This window comes from Bos grunniens, chromosome 5, assembly GCF_055505025.1.
Source record: "Bos grunniens cultivar Pamir isolate PY7600 chromosome 5, Bosgru_T2T1.0, whole genome shotgun sequence".
Taxonomy (NCBI): Eukaryota; Metazoa; Chordata; class Mammalia; order Artiodactyla; family Bovidae; genus Bos; species Bos grunniens.
The window spans coordinates 111,200,159-111,226,891 of NC_141169.1; the positions used below are offsets into that span (position 1 = coordinate 111,200,159).

At 50.2% G+C, this 26,733-nt stretch overlaps 2 protein-coding genes across 17 annotated transcripts in view; both read right to left on the reverse strand.

Moving 5' to 3' along the window:
* Positions 1-14,149, reverse strand: part of BAIAP2L2 (BAR/IMD domain containing adaptor protein 2 like 2) — a 29,075-nt gene extending 14,926 nt beyond the window's left edge. For 4 of the 6 annotated variants that reach the window (XM_086402798.1, XM_086402802.1, XM_086402797.1 and 1 more), the window contains exons 1-7: positions 14,004-14,149; positions 12,819-12,894; positions 11,859-11,945; positions 11,363-11,424; positions 3,069-3,140; positions 2,728-2,844; positions 1,755-1,901 (exon numbers count right to left, since the gene is read on the reverse strand). In XM_086402798.1, coding sequence (XP_086258924.1) covers positions 1,755-1,901; positions 2,728-2,844; positions 3,069-3,140; positions 11,363-11,424; positions 11,859-11,945; positions 12,819-12,894; positions 14,004-14,054 — 612 coding nt within the window. In that variant the 5' untranslated portion in view covers positions 14,055-14,149. Of the gene's footprint in view, positions 1-1,754; positions 1,902-2,727; positions 2,845-3,068; positions 3,141-7,304; positions 7,562-11,362; positions 11,425-11,858; positions 11,946-12,818; positions 12,895-14,003 lie in introns of those variants that run through there. The other 2 variants (XM_086402799.1, XM_086402800.1) reach the window with 2 other exon arrangements.
* Positions 14,150-15,010: 861 nt separating this feature from the next.
* PLA2G6 (phospholipase A2 group VI) overlaps positions 15,011-26,733 on the reverse strand; it is a 58,774-nt gene continuing 47,051 nt past the window's right edge. For 9 of the 11 annotated variants that reach the window (XR_015164508.1, XR_015164509.1, XR_015164506.1 and 6 more), the window contains 5 exons: positions 18,391-18,527; positions 17,829-17,983; positions 16,540-16,707; positions 15,936-16,009; positions 15,011-15,784 (listed from right to left, as the gene is read on the reverse strand). Coding sequence is in view for 8 of the 11 variants with exons in the window: in XM_086402791.1 (XP_086258917.1) it covers positions 15,640-15,784; positions 15,936-16,009; positions 16,540-16,707; positions 17,829-17,983; positions 18,391-18,527 (679 nt within the window). In the remaining 3 variants the exon portion in view is untranslated. The remainder of the gene's footprint in view (positions 15,785-15,935; positions 16,010-16,539; positions 16,708-17,828; positions 17,984-18,390; positions 18,528-26,733) is intronic. The other 2 variants (XM_086402793.1, XM_086402790.1) reach the window with 1 other exon arrangement.

Consider the following 26,733-nt stretch of genomic DNA (forward strand, 5'->3'; position numbering starts at 1 on the left):
CTCCCGGTCTTGTTTTTGCTGACTGTATACAGCTTCTCCATCTTTGGCTGCAAAGAATATAATCAATCTAATTTCAGTGTTGACCATCTGGTGATGTCCACGTGTAGAGTTTTCTCTTGTGTTGTTGGAAGAGGGTGTTTGCTATGACCAGTGCGTTCTCTTGGCAAAACACTGTTAGCCTTTGCCCTGCTTCATTCTGTACTCCAAGGTCAAATTTGCCTGTTACTCCAGGTATTTCTTGATTTCCTACATTTGCATTTCAGTTCCCTGTAATGAAAAGGACATCTTTTTTGGTTGTTAGTTCTAGAAGGTCTTATAGGTCTTCATAGAACTGTTCAACTTCAGCTCTTCAGCGTTACTGGTTGGGGCATAGACTTGGATTGCGGTGATATTAAATGGTTTGCCTTGGAAATGAACAGATCAATTTATTGTTTTTGAGACTGCATCCAAGTACTGCATTTTGGACTCTTGTTGACTATGATGACTACTCCATTTCTTCTAAGGGATTCTTGCCCACAGTAATAGATACAATGGTCATCTGAGTTAAATTCACCTATTCCAGTCCATTTCAGTTCGCTGATTCCTAAAATGTCGACATTCACACTTGCCATCTCCTGTTTTGACCACTTCCAATTTGCCTTGATTCATGGACCTAACATTCCAGGTTCCTATGCAATATTGCTCTTTACAGCATCGGATCTTGCTTCCATCGCCAGTCACTGGTGGATGCACTGGTGATGGAAGCAATCCTTGATCAGGGAGCTATTAATAGATCTCACATGCTGCAACTAAGAGTTCACATGCCACAACTAAAGATTCTGCGGGTCCCAACAAAGACCTGGAGCAGCCAGATAAATACATAAGTAAATATTTTTAAGAGAGGAAGAAGCAGCAGCTCGTCCCTGGAGGATCACTCAGTGAGAGGAGGGATACGGGAGAAGGCTCAGCCCTGAGTCGAGGGCTGGGTGTGGTGGTGACAACTGAAGAGTCTTGTCAGTCACAGCGGAAATTAGTCACTGGATCCATTCACGCTCCTACCTCAGCTCAGCGCCAGAGGGCCCCTGGGTCAGAACCAGAGACTCAGAGAGGGCCTGGCAAGGTAGGGACGCTGAGGTGGAGAGGCAGGAGTTGGCTGCTGGCTGCTGGGGGCAGCTGACTGCAAGGAGTCGGGTCTCCTGAATGGTAGCCTTTGTTTTCATCTTTGGAGGGGAGAGAGCAGGGGCAGCAGGCCCTAATCCCACTGGGCTCCTGCCTATGCCAAGCTCCACCCTTGTGCCAACCTTCTGCAGGGGCAATTATTTCCCTTCTTTTCCAGATAAGAAAATAAGACTCAGGTCTGAAATCACTTGCCCGAATTTGCAGCCAGGGTGCAGTATTTGGGAGACTAAAGAAGAATACAGGGAAATGGAAAGAGAAACTAAACAAGACCACAAGAAATCGGGACTTCCCTGATGCCCCAGTGGCTAAGACTCTGAGCTTCCAATGCAGGGGGCACAGGTTCAATCCCTGGTCGGGGAACTAAGATTCTGCATACCATGCAGTGCGGCAAACAAACAAAAAGACAATAAATGAATGACTATCTGATGATACAAATAAAGAAAAAGAGTAAATAAATAAAATAAATATCTAATATCTACATAGTGGAAGGAAAGAAGGGGATGGGGAGGGAGGGAGGGGAATTCCTGTGCACAGCCAGCTCAAGGAGAGCACCGCCCCTAGAAGGTTCCATTAATGGTCCCCCAGCCCCAGCTCACCCGGCCAAAAAACTGCAGGAAGGTGTTGGAAAGCAGCAGGTGCTTCTCGGCCAGGAAGCGGTAGCGCCGCTTCTCCTCCAGTTCAGCGGCCCGCTGACTCTCAGACACGAAGGCCTGCATCTGCGCGTGCAGCCGGTTCACACTCTCCTGCGGGAAAGGGAACTCTGGCTGGAGGCCAGGGATGGGTCCCTCATCCAGCCCCGAGTGCCAGCGGTCTGAGCCTCCCTCTCCTTCGTGAACCAGCCACCTCCTCCTGGAGGCCTCCCCTGGGCACCCAGCCCCCACTCTCACTTCGGAGCCTGCCCTCTCCTGTGAGTCTCAGCTCTGCCTGCCCTCCAGCCCGAGGGCACTTCTCCCAGGTCGGGCTGGTGTCTGAGCCACCACTCTGTCCCCAGAACCGGGCAGAGGGCTAAGCCCAGAAGTGAGGCCTAGGAAAGTTGTTTAATGAAAATGCAAATTAATGGATTAATAACCCCCTGCTTGGGAGGAAAGATTCCAAAGAGGAGAGAGATGAGCTTAGTAAAGGAGCCAGGAGAGGAGGCAGGAGAGGAGATAAGGTCTTGGAGATGGAGGCCAGGTGTGGGGCCCTGACCTAGGGAGGAGGGGCTGGGCTTAGCCAGGGGGCAGGAGGTGTGCGTGCCGGGGAGAGTGACGGGGCTGCTAGTGGGTTACGCCTTTGCACCCTGATTAGGGGTGGCGTGACTGAGGACCTCAGGTTCTCCCAGTGAAATAGGAGAAGGCGGGGAAGCCAAGGGAATGGGAGGAGGGCCACACAGTGACTAGGCAAGGAGCGGTGTTGATGGTGTCCCTGTGACCAGGGGTGCCCGCCAGGGGCCGGCTGACCCCTCCAGCTATGCTCACCACACGGGGTGGGGCAAACGACACTCCTGGAGTAGGGCCGGTGCTAGGTGGGGGAGCTTGGGTGGGTGTCGGGGATCCCTGAGAAGCCCGGGGTCGTCCCTAGCCCCTGCACCTTCATCTCCCGTGCGTTCTTGTCCCTCTTGCGCTCCATCCGCCATAGCTGGGACATGCTCTTCTCCAGGTTGGCGGCTCGGTGGCGGTACTCCATCTCGTAGTGCTGGCGGCTGTCCTTGGATGGGGTAGAGAGAGGAGGGAGACCCCCATGTTAAAGGGCTCAAGGCACCTGGCCTATGGGCCAGAGCACTGGACAGGGGCAGGGGGCTCAGCCGGGAACGTGTACAACCTGGGGCCAGTCAGTGCCCAGCACTGGCCTCAGTGTGCTCATCTGTCAAATGGGGAAAGGCAGGCCTGCTGGAGATGGGCTGGAGGGCCAGGATGGGTGGCCAGACTCACTTTGATGAACTGCATGTCCAGCTTGGTGTTCTTCTCCATGTGCTGCAGGAGGTCTCCATGGAATGTCTGCACCTGTGTGGAGTGCAGGGTGGGGTTGATCAGGGCTACCCAATCATCCCCCAGCCCTGGTGTTCCATTGCCCACCCTGCTCCTGACATACCAGGCTCCTGACCAACCATCAGAGAAATGGATATAACAAGAGACCTGGCTGGATGCAGGATTAAACAATTAGACATACAAAATATTTAGTGCAGTACCTGGCTTGAAACACACCCTCCATAAATGTGTGATACTTTCCATTTCTCTGTGCCTTGATTATGCTTACCAATCTTCAAATACCAACTTCCCTACTCCCTCTGCTGGGCGGCCCTCCTGACTCCTTAGGCAGAATCCATTACTCTTGCATTTTGTTTCTAGAACGTGTACAACTTCTTTGGTAATGACCAAATTTCATTCCTCCAGCAGTAGGATGGAATTTGTTGCTGGGCCCCTGGTCATAGCCCCATTTGTGGGAGCAGCAGGAACCAGGTATGTGCCATCTCTGTATTCCTGGCACCGTGGGCTGGGCATGGCCCAGCAAAAGTGGTCACAACTGTTCACAGGAGTGGCAGCTTCCCACGGCAGGTGGGAATGAGGTGGCCGACCACCCGGGTAACCAGGAGGACCAGGAGGGCTAGTGGGCTCAGGCTCAGAAGAGCTTCACTCTAGAAGTTTTAGTTCTTCCTTCAATTTGCTCTGTAACTTTGGATGAGTTGCTGTCCCTCTCTGGGCCTCTGTTTCCCCATCTGTAATGGGAAACTTTTGGCCAGATGCTTGCTAGGGTCCAGCTCTAGAACCCAATGAACGTTAATTCTGTGAGCCTTGGTGATCAGCTGGCATGTTCCCCTTTGTCCCCTATCAGCACTCCCTGGGTCACTCGGTGTTGTTGGGACGTTGCACCTAAATCTTCTCAGCTGCCCCCTTTGCTCTCAGGTTCAGACTGACCACTGCCACCTCGGGGGACCCTTCCACCTCTGCTCAGCCTTCTCTGTCTTCCCAGCCTTTCCTTGAGGAAGCCCTGCTCAGGAACCCTCGGTGGGTCCTGCCTGCTGCCCCAGGGGCCCCAGGCTATGCTGTAGGAGCTCTGTCCCTCAGGAAAAGGAATGCTGGTAATCAGAAAGGCCAGCAAATTATAAAATTCTCAGTGTTTCTTCCACAATTGTTTCTGAAACCTCGTTAACCGGTCTTTAAGGGAGCTTGGGTGTGACCTCCTTGGGGCTGGCCAGGCCTTACAGGCTGTCAGTGTGTGTGCTGGGGGTGGGAGTGTTTCAAGCTGCTCTGAGTCCCTGTTTCTGCCCCAGAGGGGCCCTTTTTTGCTGGATCCAGGCAATAAGAAAGGGAGACTTTCAATCTGTACCTGCAGGACATCCCAGGTCAAGGTTTCTGCTCAACTACAAGATGTATGTTCCTGAAAATTCCCACATCTGGCAAAATCACCCAATATATAAACAGGGCTTATGGAAGATGCAGGGTTGGGGCCGACCCTCGAAACCCTGGCAACCAGAGCACTAATGGAGACAGTGAATGGTACTGGAGGGATGAACTTGAACCACACCAAAGGCCATGGGAAAGATTAAAAATGCACGAGACCAACAGAAAGGACACACCGGCAACACCTTAGTTCCTGCAGAGCTGGCATGCTGAGGCAATACAGGAGGCGGTGGGGCTGCCACCACGGTGAATGTGGGAGGTGGCGACACCTGCTCCCAGCTTAGAGTCTGGGAGGCTCAGAGCCCTGCTCTCCCCAGGGAGGCCTGGGGGCACGAGCTCTCTTTAAAATGTTCTTAAAGTACAGCTTAAAGGGCTCTTGCTGTCAGTGCAGTGACAAGTTGGGGGCTTTCCCCTTATTCTTATTTCTGTTTGCCCTGTTCCCCTGCTCAATACTTAGGAGGCATCACTTCTGAATAAGCCATTCCCATGTCATAGGATACGGCTCCTTCTGCTTCCAGTCACGTAGGAACTGAGTCACACCACAGAAATGAGTGTTAGGGCAGGACAGGTGGATTGCAATTCTTCCCATTACCAGGGCTTGGCTGTGATCACCGAGAGTGTAGAGGACACAGACCCAGGATGCCTCAGTCAGACAGGGCACCGGCACCACTGGGTTAATGGAAAGTCATCATCAAGCTCTTAAAGAAATGGATCTAATAAGAAGTGTGATACTTGAAGAGACCTTTGAGCTCTTGCTCTTGGGGAACCAGAGAGATGCCTATAATTAAGCAGGTGCTTCTGAAACAAGGAAGTCGCCTACTCCAGCACAGGCTGAGAATTCCCAGCAAATCATTACAGAGACTGCGGTCCCCTGCTCCCCTCCCCATGCGACACGCTCCATTAGCAGGTCCCGTGAGCTCCTCCGTACAGAAGACGAGAGCAGACCCGCTGTCACGAACACGCACTGAGTTCCATGTGTCGAGGCCGCCCAGTAACTGAATCCGTCGATACAGGCAAAACCCCTTTCAAAGAACTGTCTCTGTGGGCTGACCACAACTTTACTCCTTCCATTTGCTCTTGAACACCCTCCTTCAGGCCATGGCCCCACCAACTACACCAACAAGAGTGTTGTCAAAATCACCAAGATTCCATCCACATCACTAAGTCCCACGATCGATTTTCAGGACCCACCCAACTTCTCCTGTCGTCATCATCAGACACGGCTGACCACTCCCTCTTCCTGAGACACCTTCCTCCCTCAGCTTGCAGCCCACCCCACTCCCCCATCCTTGTTTCCCTTGCATCGCCCCCTAACTGTTCTTCTCCATCTTTTTCTGATTCCCCCTCATCTCTCTGGTCCCCGAAGGTTGAGTTGCCCTGGGGCTCAGGCTGTGGGCCTTTTCCCTTCCCTGTCTACATGGTGAGCTCATGCGGTCCACAGGCTGCCGACTCCCAGATATATATATCCCTGCCCAGACCTTCCCCAAAATTCCAGTCTTATCCATATGTTATTTGGGCTCCATTCAGACAAGAGGAAGAGACCAATACTGAAGATAGGCTACAAAGGTATTATCATAACATACAGATAATAAGAGTCCCTGAGAAAGAAATGCAAAGAAAGAACAAAAAATTTTCTAAAAAACTGTAATTAAAGAAAAAAGATATCAAACTATATATTGAAAGAGAACACATAACAAAGAATATTGTCCCAGACTGACCAATATCAAGATATATTCTGGAAAAATAACTAGGCTTGAAGAAAAAGAAAAAAGTTGGGGTCATCTAAGGCAAAAAAGATGGTTGGATGGCATCACTCATGACTCATGACTCAATGGACGTGAGTTTGAGCAAACTACGGGAGATAGTAGAAGACAGGGATGCCTGGTGGGCCGCAGGTCATGGGTTTGCAAAGAGTCAGACACGACTTAGTGACTGAACAAGAACAACAAAGGCAAAAAGAGCAGATGATTTACAATGGAGAATATAGATTATTAGACTCTTCAATGGGAACATTCAAGATGAAAGAGAAAAAAAGGAGGAGAAAGAAAGAAAGGGGAGGAGGAAGAGAGTGAGTGAAAGAGGAAAGAAGGAAGGAACGTGAGGCAAGGATTTTATATCCAGCAAAACTGACTTCCCCCAGTACAAGGAGAACAAGCTGTTATCTTGGTGTCACAGCTCAGAACATTGTTCACATGAGCCCTTCCCATGCGGACAATCAGAGAACAAGACCAAAACAACAATCAAAACATGGACATGGGGTTGGAGGTGAATATTAAAAGTATAGCTACTTGCAAACAAAGATCAATGAGGTGAAAGGGGAGCAGGCGTGGTGCAGTGGCTCTGGGTTCTGACGGTGTAGATGGAACACGGCTGCAGATACTCCGCTTTTCACATGTTGAAGATTTATGGCAACTTTATGTCAAGCAAGTCTACTGGCACCATATTTCCAATAGCATCTACTCACTGCATGTCTCTGTGTCACATGTTAGCAATTCCCTCAATAGTTCAAACTATTTTTATTATTGTCATAATCTGTTAAGGTGATCTATGATCAGTGATCTTTGATGTTACTCTCACAAAAAATTGTGACTTGCTGAAGGCTCAGATGACAGCTAACATTTTTAGCAACAAAGTACTTTTAAATTAAGGTATGTACATTGGTTTTTTTTTTTTTTTTTTACATAATACTATTGCACACTTAATAGACTACAGTGTTGTATAAACATAACTTTTATATGCACTGGGAAACCAAAAAATGTGACTCACTTTATTGTGGCATTTGCTTTTTTGCAGTGGTCTGGAACAGAACCCACAATGTCTCCAGAGCATGCCTTTGAAAGTGGTGGCGGGGGGAGGCTGCAGAGAGCAAATGTAAAACCGACTTTAACTGTTTTCAGCATCATATTGGTGGTGGTAGAACTAGTTTCATCATTCAGCGACTGTTCTGTCTATGTAGCATGTGGTATAGCAAACGGTAACTGTGGGATGTTCTTCTTTCTTTTTCTGTGTGCTTGGGAATCAGGACTTTTGGAGGGAGGGCACACTGTCAGCTTGCAGGATGTTTGTTCTCTGACCAGGGATTGAATCTACACCCTCAGCAATGAAAGCATGGAGTCCTAACCAATGGATTGCCAGGGAATTCCTGAGTATCAGGACTCTTGATGTGGAACAAAAGAGATACCGGTGGAATAGAGAAGAGGTGAACTAAAAACCCGGTGGTAAATCTGCATTGGAAGTAACAGTATTAATTATGAAGAATTCTATCTTTATATATATGTGTGTGTGTGTGTGTGTGTGTGTGTATATATGCGGTTTGTACAAATGTATATATGTATCTATGCACGCATGCATCTGTGTATGTATCTAGGCATATGTATCCTATCTACTATATACACATATGTTTTATATATAGCATTGGCCACTGAAAAAGTCTAGGAACAGTGATGAACCCAGTAGCAACGGACACCCCTAGTAAGCAGATAATGGTCTTCAATATCACTTTGCACTAAAAGCAGAAACATTTTTAAAGGGGCTTCATGGAGAGATGACTGATTCCATTTGTAGAGCAGAAGAAGTACCAGATGAGAACAATCATGTCTGGCTAGATAGCGAGGAAACTGTCAGAACCATGAGGGTTATGCCAAAGAATGCACGTGCCAGACTGAAGAGGCTTCTGCTGGTCAAAGAGGGGACACTGTCAACGTCAATGAAATAATGATTGCAAAGGAGTAAAACTCATCCCCTCCAGGCATGCCAAACGGATGGAACCCGAGTCTGAGCCATCCTCTGGATCCAGAGGACAAAGGAACAGCTGAGCTGCACCAGGAATGCTCAGAAAACCAAGTCAAAAGGCCCCAAGTCCTTCGATGGATAAATTGTAAGGAAAAGAAAGGAATGGCGGAGGAATCACTAGATTAAAAGAGACTCAAGAACATATTTTAAAAGAGAGAGAGAGCAAGACAAGTTCTAGTCTGGGGACATCGGACTGGGTGGTCAGTTATGGAGAAGCACGAGGCAGTGTCAGACCAGTGGTCACTTTTGGAGGAAGAGAGGGTCTGTGGTTTGATGGGGGCCCGTGGAGGGGCTTTAGGGAGGCTGACAAAGTTCCTGACCAGGATGGGAGTTTCAAAGGCGGTCTGCTTGATAATGATTCACTGAGCTTGAATTTGTTCCGTGATATTTTCTGTGCCGGTATGTTATTTTTTGGCCACAAGCCATGTGGGATCTTAGTTCCCTGATCAGGAATCAAGCCTGTGCCCCCAGCATTGGAAGCAAAGAGTCTTAACCACTGGACTGCCAGGGAAGTCCTGTGCCTGTATTTTAGTTTATAATAAAAAATAAAGGTTTGGTTTAAAAAAAAAAAAAAAAGCCCAGATCCTGTTATTCCTTTGCTCAACACACTCAGAGGCATAGCCAGAGTCCCGACAAGGTCTACAGGGCCTGGCCCCTGTTAGCCAGGGGTCATCTCTGCACTGGCCCTCGATGCCTCCACTCCAGTCAAGCCTTCCTGTGTGCTGACCCCTTTGCGAGAACACTTCCCGCAGTTGTCTCCCTGCTTACTCCCCACCTCCTTCAGGTCTCTTCACAATGTCACCTCTCTAGTGCTGTTGTCTTGAATATCTGTTAAAAATCACATCCCTCCAACACTTTCTACTCCCTTCCCTGTTCTCTTGTCCTCCATAGCGCATTTTGCATCTAACCCATCACACATATGCTCACTTATTTGTCCTGGGTTTTGTCTGGCTCCCCCTTGGGGAGAGCAGGGGGTTTTATCTGCTGTTCCCCCCACCCCTACCCCCGCAGTGCCCATTGCAGTGCCTGGCATAGGGCGGTGAATTGCTGTCAAATGAATGAGCCCAAGGGGGAGATGGCCTCTGGTGTGTTGGGCCCAGTGTGGCTCTGGCCAAGGGCCCTGCCCTGTTGTCACAGCCAAGACACCGGTACCCAAAGAGGGCAGCTCTCTTTACAGAGCAGGCCTGGGTGACACTCGTCTCTATCCAGCCCAGGTGCGCCACGAGTGACATGACAAGTCATCAGACACAAGGAGAGGAAGTCACAGGCTGCCAGGGTGGCCTGTGCCCTGTAGCTCCCCACCCAAGCCCCGGGAGATGACACAGGCTTAGCACTAAGCCTCAAGGTGTCTGGGGAAATGGGCCAGGGATATGGTTTTATCGAGTGGAGGTGGATGCTTGTTTTCCACTGGGGAAACTCTTCCCCATTTCGCCATGGCTACCAAACTGGTGAGTATTTTATGGTGTCCCCAACTTGCACCCGGACGTCCAGTGCTTTCCCACGCACACGTTTGGGAGCCATGCGGTCACGGTTAGTTGAAATTTCCTTCTGAGCTTCCCAAGGCCCTTCACACCCAGCCCCGCCCACCCCTCCTCTCCACCAGCTCCGTCCCCAGCTCTCTTCTGCTGATGCCATGCTCTGCCATGCTCTGCACATGCTCAGCCCAGAGCGCCCCCGGAAGGCCCTCTCTTCTCCTCTCCCTCTGGCCCACCTCTGCTCCCTTTTCAGAGCTTGTTCTCTCCTTCCCAGGCAGCGAAGCTCTGCTCAGTGGCAGGCCCCCATTCCAGGCCTTGGAGCCACAGAGAAGACCACATCCCAGTCCTGGCACAACTCCCAATCTTGGCAGGGGTAAAGACAGGGCATCAGTTCTGCTTCTAATCATAGCTAAGGTACATAGAGGGCTACAGGTGCGAGGGTCAGTAATTTATACTTATACTTAATCCTCATAAGAAGGCTACGAGGCAGTTTCGATTATCTCCATTTCACAGACAGATAAACTGAGGCACTGAGGTTAAGTAGCTTGTCCAAGGTCTCAAAGCCAGCAACTAGCGGAGCTGGGCTTTGAACCCAGGTGCTCTGGCGCAGAGCTGGTTTTCTTCACCACCACTTGCTAAGAACGGACGTGTGTGTGTTCTCGCTCAGTCATGTCTGACTGTTTGCAACCCCATGGACTGTAGCCCACCAGGCTCCTCTATCCATGGGATTTCCCAGGCAAGAATACTGGAGTGGGTTGCCATTTCTTCCGCCAGCGGATCTTCCTGACTCAGGGATGGAACCTGCGTCTCCTGCCTTGAAGGCAGATTCTTTACTACTTGAGCCATCAGGGAAGCCTAAGAACAGATAGAAGCATCTGTTGGAGTCAGAGGAGGAGAGACTGAACTTGCCTGGGTATCAGGAAAGACTTCCTGGAGGAGGGGACAATGGTGCTGGCTGGCAAGGGTCGGGGTGAGTGGGTCCTCAGCTGGAGAACAATGTCACAGCAGCCTGCGGTGGGAACACCAGGCCATGTGTGCAAGAGGGCAGCTCTTTGGAGGGTCTGGGCTGTGACTGGGGTACGAGGGAGGCTGCCGGATCAGCAGGGCCAGGAATCCCTTACCAAGTGGCTGAGTTTAGTTCTGTGGGTGGCGGGGGTGTGGAAATGTTTTCTCCTGGGAGTGATAAGGTCAGATCACTGGCTGCTCCATGGGAGAGTGGAGGGAGGGGTTGGGGAGGCTGGTAGGGGCAGGGCCCTGGGCCTTTCTCTTCCTGGCTCCTCCACTCAGTCTGGAATCTTGGGTGAATGACTAGATTCCTGACTCAGTTTCCTCCTCTGTGAAATGGAGATGGAAATGCACCCGCCTCCCATGTCGTTGATGTGCAGGTGAACGTGCCCAGCAGAGCCTGGCCCTGGCAGGTGCGCCCAAGGGCAGCCGCAGTTGTCATGTTACCAGAGTCCTCTCTGAGAAAGGGTGTGGAGGTTGGGCCCTTGTCCTCCACGGAACGCCGCCCACTCTCCCGAGTGACCGCTCAGGGCCGCAGGATCTGAGACTCACCACCACCTCCAGGTCAGAGTTCAAGTGCCGCTGGGTGTCGGACATCTGCACCAAGATCTCACCTGGAGGCACGGAGGGCAGCGGCCTCAGTTGGGGGGCTTGTCTCATCACCCCGCTTCCCACCAGAAGGGCCTGCCCAAGCTGGGTTTGGGACCAAAGTCCAGGGATTTCCCACACGACTCTGGGACTCTGGCAGCTCCTGTCCTACCCTGGAGAACTCCTGCAGGGAGGGGTGAGGAGGCGCATGGGTTCCAGAAGGAGAGTCTGGGAGCTGGGCCCTTGGGCTGCAAGCCCTGTGCCTTTGGGGGGACTTCCTGGAAGAGCCAGGCTGTAAGAAGAACTCTCTCTGGGACCCGAGAATGGGGGCAAGGCAGGCCCTCGGCCTGAGGGGATGCGCCCAGGAGGCAGAGCCTGGGCAACAGGAGGAGGTGGGCAGTGAGGCGTGTCCCCCAAGCCCCAGAGGTCAGCAGAGTGATGGGGAAGGGGCGTGCCTCACCCAGAATCTGCGAGGTGGAACTCTGCAGGGCCTGCTCCCCAATCTTCTGGATGGCGTTGAAGTACACCTCAGCCGCCTCGGACAGAGCTGCGTGGAGACGGGGAGGCATCCAGCCACAGCCCCTCCTCTGTGTGCTCACCACTCCCCATTCTGGAGGGCTCTCCTTTGGTCAGGAGAGTGTGAGGGGCTCCGGGCAAGGTGGGGGTGGAAGAGGGAAGGGGTGCCTGGGCCGTGTGTGTGTGTGTGTGTGTGTGTGGAGTAGTGTTGGCCACAGGAGAAGCAGCAGGGGTGGGGGGGGGCGAGGGGGATCTCCCTGGGGGGCAGGACCTTAGCCCGTCTGTCGTGGGTGGGGGTGCAGGCATCTGTGTGTGTCAGAAGGTGGGTGTGGGCAGGGTTGTTGAGAGGCTCAGGTGTAGAGGCTCAAAGTGGGGGTGGGGTGATACGGGTTCAGGTCGCTGGTGCAAGGACTTTGAAGTCCTAAAAAGCAGGGAGGGGTTGGGTGACGCTCAGCCCTGGGTGTGTCCTGGGCTTGTCCATCTGCTCCAGAGCTCACAACCCTCTGCTGATTAGCGCTGGGGGTGGGGGCAGGGATGTCGGGAAATGGGGGGGATGGGAGCTCTTTGCACAGGTGCTGAGTGAGGGGCAAGGTTTGGCTGTAGGTGGGTGGATGGGGGGCCAGTCAGGGTGTCAGACTGGGGGTGCCAAGGTGGTCTGAGTATGGCAGTGGGCTCAACAGCTGGCACTGGGGTGACACATAGAAGTGTGTGTGGTTGGGGTTCTGTGAGCCCACAGGACCGGGTGCTGCCTCTCTGGGAGCATCTAGGGGGCACACGAAGGTGTGTGAGGGGTCTCAGGGCGTGAGGGTGACCGTGACGCGTGGGAGTGTGTAGGGACGAGGATCACTGGGGTGCGAAGGTTACAGTGGAGAGTGCGATCGCGTGGGTGGGGCCGGGCACTCACCGTGGAAGGCCCGGAGGTAGTTGTTCCCCAGGTACACCAGGTTCTCCAGGGCCGGGTTGAACTGCTCCAGGATGCTCTGGGGTTGGAGAGCAGGAGGAGGGAGGGTGGAAGAGGGGAACAGAAGATGGAATGAAGGATGGGCCTCAGGATCAGGGTGCCCCTCAGCCCCAGTGAGAAGCCTGACTTGAGGGAGCCCGCTCAGAACCCTGAAGTCACCCAGAATCCTGGCTCTCGGCTGCAAGGGCCTCAGAGGCCAGGATCCAGGCCAGCGTCCCCTTGGCCATCTCCCGCTCACCACCTGCCCAGTGGGCACTTGCGTCTAGAAGGTTCTCCTCCCACTGGGCTGAAGCCTACAGTCTGTCACAGTGCCCAGCTGGGCATGGCTCAACCTGCCCTGAGTCCAGGACCTGTGGGCTGCTGACAGCCACCTCTGGGGCAGGGGCAGAGCTTGCCCTGCTCAGAGTAGAGCCCAGGCTATGGCTGGGTCATGTGGGCCACCACATGGCCAGTGGAGAGCGCCCTGGGTGACGAACTTAAGACTTGGGTCTTGATTCAAAGCCCAGCAGGCCCTCTTCCTCCCTTGATGACTTTGAGCAGGGTTTTCACCTCTCTGGCCTCATTTTCTTATCTGTCAAATGGATTATTTCCTATTCCACTGGTGGTGTGTTGTGAGGTTTACACATTGCGAGGGTCCTATGCACGAGAGGTGCTCAATAAATGCCTATGGAGACCACAGCAACCCCTCTGGAGTGGGGTAGGAAGTTGGAGTGTGAGGCTCGGAAACCAGCGAGAGAGAGAGGCAGAGACAGGGAGACCCAGACAGAAAGAGACAAAGAGAGAGACTCCTCCACCCTGGGGGGCCAGGTGGCTGGGTCCCCTGCTCCCAGCTTAGGCCACCCTGGGCCCTGTCCTGCTGTGTCCAGAGTTTGGGAATTGGGGGCTCTGGTTGAGTGCTATCTCAGCAGGCCTGTCACTCATGGGATGAACCCCTGTTCTGGGAGGCTCAGGTTGGGGCTGGAGTGGCCAACTGCCCCTAGGGGTCCCCACCCCCAGACCCACAGCTCAGCCCAGCCTGGTTCTGGGCCTTCTTTCTCAGAACAAGCTGCCGCCCTGCTCACGCTCTGTCTTCCAGAGCCGGCTGAACTTCGAGCCCTGGGAGGGGGCCTGCGCCAGGCACACACTCACCTTGTAGATGGCCATGGTGGATCTGTAGAACTGGTCCATCTCGGGGGCCATGGAGCAGGCGTGCCCAGGCACTGAGCAGGAGGTGCTGGCAGGGCTGGGAGTGCTGGGGTTCGGTACCCTCCGATGGCCACTGCTCAGCGGGCAGTGAAGGAGGCCGCAGAGCAGGACCCAGCGAGGGAGGGCCGGCCGAGGAGGAGGTGGCAGCTTAATTATTCACCAGCCAGGGATGTCAGAATGCGATCTGGGGTGTAACCAGACCCGGCGGGGAAGGCATCCTGTGACGCGGGTGGGTTCATGTGACCTGCCCTTCAATTATTTACCCCTGAGCCGCGGACCAGTGGGCACGCATGGATGGTCACTCTCCCAGGTCACCGCCTGCAGGAAGAGCCTTCCCTGGGCCAGCGGGGACCCCTGCTCACGTGGGGCCCCCCGCCCTCCCACCTGCCTACACTGGGCAGGGCTCACCCTACTGGGCTCAAGCTGTGCAGTGACCACCCCGGACCCTCCCTGACAGCCCCTCCCTGCGGGTGGAACACACCCGCATCTCTTCACTGTTCTCAGCCCCTTCTCTTCCCTGAGCCCCTCAGACTTGCACCCCAAGGGCTGAGGCTCCCACCTCTGCTGCCGCCCGTACCCCGCTTCCTCCATATGCTGGAGACAGGGCGGCACGAACCTGGGAGTCACACAGGCCTGAGGGCACAGCTGCTCACTCGCTGTGTGACGGCGCCTGAGCACCTTGCCCTCTCTGGGTCTCAGCCCCTCTTCTAGCAAGTGGGGCTCTCCCTTGCCCTCCACTGTGGGCCAGGCGGGCCTGGCTACCGCCTCTGAACACCCTCCAGGCCAGTTTGGGGAAGACTTAAAGGGAAGAGGTGTCCCTGCCCTGGGGAGCCTGGGAAACAGAGCTTCTGTCCTTCCGGCGTGGACCCAGGCGGATGACGGTCAAGGCTGAGGGGGGCTGGTGGGTGGGGGGCACTCACACCACACTCATACACACAACACAGGCCAACGGGAATCAAACCGTTTATTTCACGCTTAGGGGCTGTCCCCTGGAGCCCGCTCTACACGTAAATCACTTCCTGGCGGGAGGAGTAACTGAAGTCACAGGAGCGACCTTTGAGAGCTGCAGAGAGCTCGTGGGTGGGGTGGCTCTGAGCGGGACGATGGCTGGGGTGTGCAGAGGGGCAAAGTCGTGGGACACCCCACTCCGGGGTTCCCTCCTGAAGGGACAGTGACGGCCTGTTTCTTGAGCCCCACCCCAGGGGAGAGGGCCGAGGCGGGAAAGGCTTGTGCAGCCCCAGGGACCAGGAGGAGCCTGGGGCCCTTGGGGAGGCCAGGGCTGGGCACGGGCCCCGGCAGCCTTAGTGTTTGACCCTCCAGAGCAAGGGCCCGAGGGCCGTCCTTGGCGGTTAGGGAGCGGCCGGAGTGAGGCTCGAGGCTTTCTAAGCCTGGAGTGACACAAAGTGCCAGGAGGTAAGGACCGAGGGGGACAGAGGCCAGAGGACCAGCCTCAGGCCGGAAGCCCGGCACCCCCAGACCGGGTCTGTGGACCCAGAGCTGCCTGGGCCCGGCTCTGCCCAGCGGCGGCGTGGTGGTGGTAGGGGGAGCTGGGGAGGGGGGTTTTGGGGGCCTGGCAGCCTCACGGCGAGAGCAGCAGCTGGACGAGCTTCTGGAACTGCTCCCGATGCTCGTAGATGTAAACCTCAGTCTCCCAGAGGGCGTTAACCAGCACTGTGTCGTTGACCTCATCTAGCATGATGTCCGTCCCCAGCTGGGGGTTCAATCTGTCCGGGGCAAGGAGGAGGGGTTACGACCCCAGGACACTCGGCCCAGGTCGGGGGACAAGAGCTAGGACTGGGGTGGGCTTGGGACACAGAGCAGCCTCTTGGGGAAAGGGACAGTCCAGCCTGGGGGCTGGGGCCGGCCGAGCCTCACCTGAAGTACTGGATGCCGACCATCTCGCACCAGGCCCGGGCCCGGTCCACGGCCCGCCCGTCCGGATCCGTGCACTGGTGAGAAGAGGCCCCTGTGAGTGCTCAGCCCACGCGGTGCCCACAGCCCCTGCCCGGGCTCCCCAGGTTCCAGGGTGGCTTAGCTCCCAATCAGCAGGGTGACTGGACAAATCCCACTGCTCTGTGCTGCAGCGCCTGTCCCAGCTATGTAATCAGAGGGGCATGGGCTGTGGCCGGGACAGGTGGCTCAGCAGGGTCTAGGGTCGGTGAGCGTGGAGGGGCTGAGTGGACAGGCCTCCATCTCCCGGCCCCATTAGCTTTTGTCCATCTGACATTTTGGGCTTCCACATGGGCCATGCGTGAAGGAAAGAATCCTCAGCTAAACAATAACTGAAAACCCCGCTGCAGGTGGTCACCGAGGGTCCTGCCAGCACTGAGACTCTGTACTGGGGATCCCCCCTCCTCTGAGCTGGCTAAGGAGGGTCCACAGAGCCCTGCCATCTCCCTGACACCCAGGGCTCCCACAGGAAGCCTCACCCTGGGGCTGAGACCCCGAGGGGAGTGGGCTGGGGAGAGGCCACACTCACACAGTCCACCACCATCCTGCCCAGTTCCTTGGCCCCAAACACCGTCTTGGCCAGTTCCCAGGGGTTGCTGGGTCGGAAGACGTCCACACAGGTCACAGGCACCTGAGGGGACCTCCCTGTCCCCAAGGAGACGACAACGGACAGCTTCTTCACCTTGCTGTCCTGACCCTGTGGGAGCAGGACCGGTCAGAGCGGGCCTTCCCCTTGGTGGACCTTTCCACGGACGGGGACACCCGGGGTAGAGGATGCGGGACAGAACTCTGATGGCAGAAGCACAGCTTCTCCTTTGCTTCGGAACAAGTTCTGCTGCCAATCTTCTGGGCGACCTTGGTGACCCACCTACCCAGGCTCCTCATCCACCAAGACAGGTGACATCTGAGGACCCTTCCCCATCTCACAGTCTCTCAGCGATTCCCTCTCTCCCTGCCCTTCTTCATCTGGCCTCTAGAGGGCACTCGTCTCTCTGCAGCTTGGGGCTGCCTCAGGGGCTTGGTGCTGACCGCAGTGACAACCACAGCCAGTAGAGATATAGGACACTCACGGTCAGGCACTGTCCTAAACCCTTTGCAGATAAGAGCCCGTGGAAGCCTCACAACAGTCCCCAGGCAGGTTCTATCAGCAGCCCCAGGCAGTGGCTGAAGTGAAGCATGGGCAGAGCCAGGCCCCACACTGCCTCTCCTAACATGTGTGGGCCTTGCCTGCCTTTGCACTAAGCTCCTTGGGCTCAGGGCCGCTTCTTTTCCTCCGGATCACTGACTCTGTACTGTCTCCTCCCCAAAGGCCTTGGGATGGGCTTCCTTCCTCTGTGAGCCCTTTCTGAGCCCCCAGGCCTCTGGGGGCGGGGGATGCTCCTGGGCCCTGCACCAATCTCTGTCACAAGCATTTGAAACACTTGGATGGCGTGTGCTTGTTTAGGGACTGTCTTCCCTAAATGTGAGCACCCCAAGGGCAAGCGTGTATCTCCAGGCCGGGCAGTGTGGCTAGGCCTGTGACTAGCAGGGACTGGTCTGCATGCTGTCCTCCCCACAAACAGCAGATGCTGTTAACTGGTCATTAACAACCTTCACCCCCTGGTCCGGACTGCACCTCAGAATCCCTCTTAGCACAGTGCTTTGGGCAGACACCAAGCAGGCTCAAGAGTGAGATAAAATTGCTGTCAAGGGCACAGACGAATGATCACACGAATAAAAGACATTTGCTCTCCCAGGAGTCAGTCCGTAGTAAGATTTGCAGAAACAAACTGCCATGGGTGGTCACATCCAGCTCCCCCAACCTACGGCGGCTCTCACCTTGCGGATCAAGTCCTGGTTGTACTCATGGATCTCGGTCATGGCGTCCAGCGTGGGGTTGTTGGCCAGCAGCCCGCCATCCAGGAAGCGCCCATTGGGCCGGAAGTAGGTGGGGGCTGCCCCACTGCTCCGGGCTGCCCGCCACACCAGCTGCTCTGGGGGTGGGGGAGGAGGGGGTTCAGTGGCACAAGAGATGTTGCATTTCAGATCTCAGGGTGTGTGTGTGTGTGTTGCATGTCAAATCTCAGGGTGTGTGTGTGTGTGTGTGTGTGTGTGTGTGTGTGTACACGTGATGCTGTGTGAAGATGGAGAGGCTGGGGACGCTTCAGAAACAGGACGGACAGGCCATGCTTGGCGGAAGGTGGGGTGCAGTTCGCCTGAAGCCTGATGGCTCCCCAGCTCTGTCTGCCCTCAGCTGATACATTCAGGAGGGCAAACCAGGGCAATGGGCGGGATGGTGGTGGGCTGGGGGTGCCTGGCAGCCAGGCTGCGTCTCCCACCCACCACCTTGCAGCCTCTCGGGCCAATCACTTCCCACAGATGCATCAAACATGGTTTTCACCTGAGGGATGCGTTGGAGGCTTGAGGTTAACGTTCTGGCTGAATCGAGGCTCCCGAACACACTCTGGAGCCTCGTAATTCCGGAAGAGATGGAGTTCAGCTGGCTGCCGGTCGGACAGCGTCCCTGTGAGCATCACCCTGGAGAAACAAGGAGCAGGACGCTGAAGCCACCAACCCACCCATCCTTGACAATCCACCCTTGGCAATCCTTATCCAAACTGCCCATGCACTAATCCTGAAACCCAGTGTTTCAACTTCTGGGAACCCATCCTAAGATGCTCACACACATGTGGGAGATGGGTACACACTAGGCTATTAATGACCTTAAAGCAAATGACTGCAAACAACTAAATGTCCATCAGTAGAAGGGTTTGATACACTGAGGTTCAGTGGATCTGTGTTGCTGGAGAACGGCTGTCAGCACTAAGATTTATGTTTAAGTGGAAAAAGCAAGGTTCAGGACGGTGTGTGTATGTGTGTGCGTGTGTGCTAAATGGCTTCAGTTGTGTCCAACTCTGTGACCCCATGGACTGCAGCCCGCCAGGCTCCTCTGTCCCTGGAATTCTCCAGGTAAGAATACTGGAGTGGGTTGCCATGCCCTCCTCCAGGGGACCTTCCAGACCCAGGGATCAAACCCACGTCTCCTGCACTGGCACGTGGGTTCTTTACAACTAGCACCACCTGTGAAGCCCACATGTAATATGCCGCTACTTGTTTAAAAACAAACCCCAAAAGACCCCATGTACCTATTTACTCCCTTTCCACCTCTAGAGGGTCAGACAGCAACTCTGGAAGGACCCATGTAACAGTGAGCTGCCTCTGGGGCATGGGACTGCTTGGGGGCTGCAACTCCCAGACCGGAGTCAGGGAAGAATTTTCAGAGTGTCATCTCTGATACTTCATCAGTGTTCCACCATGCGAGTCTCCAATCTATTAAAGAAGACTCCTGACTGTCTCAAGAGACAGACATTCTTAAATACTGAGGGGAGTATAGACTGAACAACCCCACTGGAAACTAGTATGTATTCAGACCTTTACAAATATCCTGGCTCTTTGATTTGGGAATTCCATTCTGGAAAATTTAGCCTAAAAGAATAATCTTAGTTACAATGAAAGCTTTTTGTTTAAGGCTATTCATGCAGAGTAATTTATTACAGTGAAAAATGAGCGGCCTACATGGAAAGAATAGGAGGGAGTGTCTAAACAACGGAATGTTTTGCAGCCATTTCAAATGGCTACCAAGGAGTTCAGTCTAACACCAAAACGTATTTGTTACATTGAAAAATATAAAGAAAAGGGAACAAAAAAACTCTGCATAGGAAAACAAGATTAGTTTTCCACTTTGAAGAATCTTGTGGAAAGGTTATTCGAACGTTTCTCCCACTGAACAAAAAACTAATGTTGGAAAAATTTAAAAAAAAAATTAAATCTTAAAAGCACAGAAGATCTGACAAGGTAGAAAGGTAAGACCAGGATAAACTAAGGATAAGCAAAAACCCAGAGAGGTAAAAGGAGCACAAACCCAGCTGTGACCTGAAGGCAGACACCAAACTGTCAATGTGAACTTCAACTGAACTGCTGATGGTCTCACTGGGCCAGATGGACAGAAGTCAAAATCCAGGGTTCACCAAAGGTTAGGGATCTAATGGAAGACCCTCCCCACATTAGATTGTAACCCCAAAGGACTACCCACCTGGATAAGGGTAAACCACAAATAAACCTGCCTCCTTCCCACTCCTGGAAGCTGTGAGTAAAGTTGCCTGGCATTGAACAAAGGAAGGAGAAGAAAAATCCCTGAAAATGTATAACCACAAACTAATTCTCCTGCAGGTCTGTAGACTAAATTCACACCACCTGGGGGAGGGGGGAGTTCCAAAATCTTCATGCCAAAGATTCAGTTACAGTCGCCCTAGATGGTACTGTACATGGGTACCTGGAAGATACCACATAAGAGAGAAGATACCCTCATTCTAAGCTCCATAGAATCTGCATATATTATATCTCAACATTAAGGAATACCACACAGTTTCAAAAATGATGAAGGGGGAATATCATGAAATAAAACACCATGGATGAGAATAAGCATAAACCAACACAGACATCAAAACTACTTACATAGACAGCAGTTATTTGAATCCTGAGACAAAGATTATAAATCAGCTATGCTTATAACGTTGAAAGACATCAAAGTCAAGCTTGATAATATTTTCAGAGAACAGAAAACTATAAGTAATGACCTATAAGATTTGAAGATAAACCAAAGAGTACTTCTAGAAATTTAAATAAATACTTGAATTATTTAAATGGAAAATCAGGTAATGTTAAAGAGAGAATTAGTGAATTGGAAAATAGGTAAGAAGAAATTAATCAGAATCCAACACAGATAAAATGAAAGAATATATAGAAGAAGTTAAAAGACATGAAAGACAGAAAAGCTCTAACATGTTTAATTGGAGTTCCAGAAGGAGAGGCAAGAGAAATTTAGGCAGAGGCAAGGTTGAGCAGATAATGACTCAGGCTTCCAGAACTGAGGAAAGACAGCAATCCAAAGATTCAAGAAGGCCAAGAAATCCAATGCAGGATAAATTAGAAGGAATTCATATCTAGATACAGCATAGTACAACTGTAGGGCACCAAAAACAAATAAACACATAAATAATAGCACCCAAAGGAAAAAGACTACTTACTTTCAAAGGAGTAAGAGTTAAACTGAAATTGACTTTACCAGTGCAACAATGGATGCTGAAAGATATAGAATGCTCTCTTTCATGTTCTTCAAGAAAACCACCAGCCTAGAATTCTATACTCAACAAGAATAAGAGAGAAAGGAAAGAATGTTCAATTGATGAGGGTGAAATAAAATTAGTTTTAAATGATGAGGATGAAAAACACCTATTTTCAAACAACTCTGCTAGTGGAGAATTCACTGCCAGCAGACCATCTCTATGGGAAAAACAAAAGAATGTACTTTAGGCAGAAGGAAGGTGGTTGCAGGAAAGACTGTAAAGCAAAGATGTGATACACATATATACACACAGATATGCACACTCATACACATACACACATACATACCCAACAGTGTGCTGAAGCCAGCTCATACTGGCTTGTGAGAACCTATTGCTGTATCTCATGGGCTGGTTGTTAAAATGTTGGTAGCCTGAAATCAGCCATAGTGGGAGTATTTTCACCATGGGAATTGGCAAACAGTACAATCCAGGGTTTTTCCCCTGCTAAGAGATCGAGTTTACCAGTGCACCACTGCTGCTGCTGCTGCTAAGTCATTTCAGTCGTGTCCGACTCTGTGCGACCCCATAGACGGCAGCCCACCAGGCTCCCCCGTCCCTGGGATTCTCCAGGCAAGAACACTGGAGTGGGTTGCCATTTCCTTCTCCAATGCATGGAAGTGAAAAGGGAAAGTGAAGTCACTCAGTTGTGTCTGACTCTTTGCGACCCCATGGACTGCAGCCTACCAGGCTCCTCCGTCCATGGGATTTTCCAGGCAAGAGTACTGGAGTGGGGAGTGTACCACTAGATAAATATAAATAAACATCAACTTCAAAAAACAGTATCTTGTGAAATTTTTTTTAAAAAGATAGATTTACAATACAGAAAAGTCATTATAAATAAGATAGGGGAAAGAAAATAGAATTAAACATTTAAAAATCCTTGATTATCTGAGGGTATGGGTAATGGTATCAATTAAATTTAGACTTTATACTACACACTAAAAAAAAAAAACAGAAATGAGTGCATAAATTTCAAACTATTGAGACTGGGGTGCAGTGTAATGATTTACTATTCAGTAAATCCAAAAGAAGGCAAGAAACACAGAACAAAATAGGATGGCATATGTCATCCCCAAAATATGAGTAATTATGTCAATATAAGGAAAACAACAGAATGGGAAAGACTAGAGATCTCTTCAAGAAAATCAGAGATACCAAAGGAACATTTCATGCAAAGACGGGCTCGATAAAGGACAGAAATGGTATGGACCTAACAGAAGCAGAAGATATTAAGAAGAGATGGCAAGAATACACAGAAGAACTGTACAAAAAAGATCTTCATGACCTAGATAATCACGATGGTGTGATCACTGACCTACAGCCAGACATCCTGGAATGTGAAGTCAAGTGGGCCTTAGAAAGCATCACTACGAATAAAACTAGTGGAGGTGATACAATTCCAGTTGAGTTATTCCAAATCCTAAAAGATGATGCTGTGAAAGTGCTATACTCAATATGCCAGCAAATTTGGAAAACTCAGCAGTGGCCACAGGACTGGAAAAGGTCAGTTTTCATTCCAATCCCAAAGAAAGGCAATGCCAAAGAATGCTCAAACTACCGCACAATTGCACTCATCTCACACGCTAGTAAAGTAATGCTCAAAATTCTCCAAGCCAGGCCTCAGCAATATGTGAACCGTGAACTTCCTGATGTTCAAGCTGGTTTTAGAAAAGGCAGAGGAACCAGAGATCAAATTGCCAACATCCGCTGGATCATGGAAAAAGCAAGAGAGTTCCAGAAAAACATCTATTTCTGCTTTATTGACTATGCCAAAGCCTTTGACTGTGTGGATCACAATAAACTGTGGAAAATTCTGAAAGAGATGGAATACCAGACCACCTGACCTGCCTCTTGAGAATTTGTATGCAGGTCAGGAAGCAACAGTTAGAACTGGACATGGAACAACAGACTGGTTCCAAATAGGAAAAGGAGTACGTCAAAGCTGTATATTGTCACCCTGTTTATTTAACTTTACGCAGAGTACATCATGAGAAATGCTGAACTGGAAGAAACACAAGCTGGAATCAAGATTGCTGGGAGAAATATCAATAACCTCAGATATGCAGATGACACCACCCTTATGGCAGAAAGTGAAGGGGAACTCAAAAGCCTCTTGATGAAAGTGAAAGTGGAGAATGAAAAAGTTGGCTTAAGGCTCAACATTCAGAAAACAAAGATCATGGCATCTGGTCCCATCACTTCATGGCAAATAGATGGGGAAACTGTGGAAACAGTGTCAGACTTTATTCTTCTGGGCTCCAAAATCACTGCAGATGGTGACTTAAGCCATGAAATTAAAAGACACTTACTCCTTGGAAGGAAAGTTATGTCCAACCTAGATAGCATATTCAAAAGCAGAGACATTACTTTGCCAACAAAGGTTCATCTAGTCAAGGCTATGGTTTTTCCTGTGGTCATGTATGGATGTGAGAGTTAGACTGTGAAGAAGGCTGAGTGCCAAAGAATTGATGCTTTTGAACTGTGGTGTTGGAGAAGACTCTTGAGAGTCCCTTGGACTGCAAGGAGATCCAACCAGTCCATTCTGAAGGAGATCAGCCCTGGGATTTCTTTGGAAGGAATGATGCTAAAGCTGAAACTCCAGTACTTTGGCCACCTCATGCGAAGAGTTGACTCATTGGAAAAGACTCTGACACTGGGAGGGATTGGGGGCAGGAGAAGGGGACGACAGAGGATGAGATGGCTGGATGGCATCACTGACTCGATGGATGTGAGTCTCAGTGAACTCCGTGAGTTGGTGATGGACAGGGAGGCTGGTGTGCTGCGATTCATGGGGTCACAAAGAGTCGGACACGACTGAGGGACAGATCTAATCTGATCTGATGTCAATATAAATGGATCAACCATATAAACTATTAGATTAACTATATGAAGGTTCTGATAGTCAAACCAAACAGCTAAATCAGACAACTAATTAGATAACTTAAATATACTACTATTCAATAAAATCTATAAATAGACAATGCATAGATAAGATAAAGAACAAATCGAACTATATAGGCTACTTGCAAGAAAGACATCTAAAACGTAAGGACCAAGAAGGTTGAATTAAAGCATACCATACCAGACATACCATGCAAATATAACCATGAAACCTAGTATAACTAACATCAGGCAAAATAAACTTTAAGGCAAAAAGCATTCTTAGAGATAAAGAAAGCTACTTCAATCACCAGAAAGATTCATAGAATTTTAAATTTATATGCACTTAATCACACAGCATCAAAATATTAATGTAAAAGTTGACAGAAAAATCAAAAGACAAATTCCCAGACTGGAAGATATTATCTTTCTCAGTAACTGACAGAAGAAATGGACAGAAACATTAATACAGAAACAGAAGATCTAAAACTTTTAAATAAATGTTCCTAGCCAGCATGGGAGAAAGCAATGGCACCCCACTCCAGTACTCTTGCCTGGAAAATCCCATGGATGGAGGAGCCTGGTAGGCTGCAGTCCATGGGGTCGCTAAGAGTCAGACATGACTGAACGACTTCACTTTCACTTTTCACTTTCATGCATTGGAGAAGGAAATGGCAATGCCTTGTCTCCAGGCAAGACACTGGAGAATCCTAGGGACAGGGAAGCCTGGTGGGCTGCCATCTATTGGGTCACACAGAGTCGGACACGACTGAAGTGAATTAGCAGCAGCAGCAGCCAGAGTGACTTAATCAACATGTACAGATACTGGCATTCAACAAATGAAGAATCCATATTCTTTTAAATTATTCATGGGACATCTATAGAAGCTGAATGTAGAAGGCCATGAATCAAGTGGCCTTCTAAAAAGGACCACTTGATTTGTGGCCAAAAGGACCAGATTAAACAGAGCAGGCCTCTGAGTACAAAGCAATTAATAATAAAAAGATAACTTGAAATTCCTAAGTTTAGAAACTGAGAAATGCCATTTATTAATAATAATCACAATGGTTAAAGAATAACAGTAAAAACTAGAAAATATTTTGAACTGAATAATCATATTCTAAATGCACTTATGGGATATAATTAAGGAAGGAAAATATTTATTTCTTTTTTTGGTTTTTGGCTGTGCAGCACAGCTTATGGGATCTTAGTTCCCCAACCAGGGATTGAACCCACGCCCCCTGCAGTGGAAGTGTATAGCCCTAACCACTGGATCACCAGGGAATTCTATGGAGGAAAATGTTTAGATTTACAAACACACACACATATAATATGCATACTTATACAGTACAAGAGAAAAAAAGGCCAAAGAATCAATGAGTAAGACACTTATTTCAAGAAGTTAAAAAAACCCCAAAACAACCAAATAAACTTTAAAAAGTACAAGAAGGAATAAATATATGTACAGAAATTAATGAAACAGAAAATGTATATATAATAGAGAACCAATAAATAGCCCAAAGTTACTTTTTTGAAATACTAATCCAATTAAAAAGCTGGTAGTAGCAAGACTGAAAACATGAAAAATAGAGGTGTAAATCATCAGGAATGAAGAGGGCCATGACAACATGCTGCAGGCAGTAAAGACAATCAGAGAATTTTTAGACAACTCTATGCCAACAAATTTGAAGATGTATATGAAATGAACATATTCCTAGAAAAATGTAACTTAACTAAAACTAACTCAAAAAGACATTTGGAAACCCTAAATAGTCTTATAAACAGTAAAGAAATTGATTCCACCATTAGAAATTTTCCTACCAACCAAACTCCAGTACTAGATGATTTCACAGGTAAGTTCTACCAAATATTCAAGGAAGAAATAACTCACTATTATATGAACTCTTCTGGAAAACAGAAAAAAAAAAGAGAGAGAGACAGAGAGAGATACTCCCTTGAAATCAAAACCCTGCAACCTAAAAATGGGAATAAACAGGTCGATCTTACTCATGAACATGGATACGAAAATCCTAACGAAATACGAGCATAGAGACACTTCCCTGGCGGTCCAGTGGCCAAGGCTCCGCTTGCTCTCCCAGTGCAGGGGGCCCAGGTTTGAGCCCAGGTCAGGGAATTAGATCCCACATGTCGCAACTAGGAATTCCCATGCCGTAACTAAAAAAAAGATCCTGTGTGCCACAAGTAAGACCCAGTGCAGCCAAATAAATAAATAAACATTATATATATGCTGTTTAAAAGTTAGTGTATTTGAGTGATTTGAGCCCGCAAGAATCCTCTCTGCAAAAGGCACCAGGAAGTGAAAGCAGAGATAGATATGGTTACGACTGAGCGACTTTCACACACACACACCCTCAGGTGCACAGCAGCATTATTCACAGTAGCTAATAGATGGAAACGAACCAGATGCCCATCAAAAGATGAATGGATCAAGAAAATGTGGTCTATAAATGCAACAAAATATTACTCAGTCTTTAAAAACAAGGAAAATCTGTCACATGCTGAAATATGTATGAACCTTGAGGATATTATGCTAAGTGAAATAAGCCAGTTTTAAAAAGGCAGACACTGTATGGTCCCACTTACATGACGCACTTAGAGGAGTCAACTCATGCAGACGGAAAGTAGAATGGTAGATGACGGGGGCTGGGGAAGGGGAG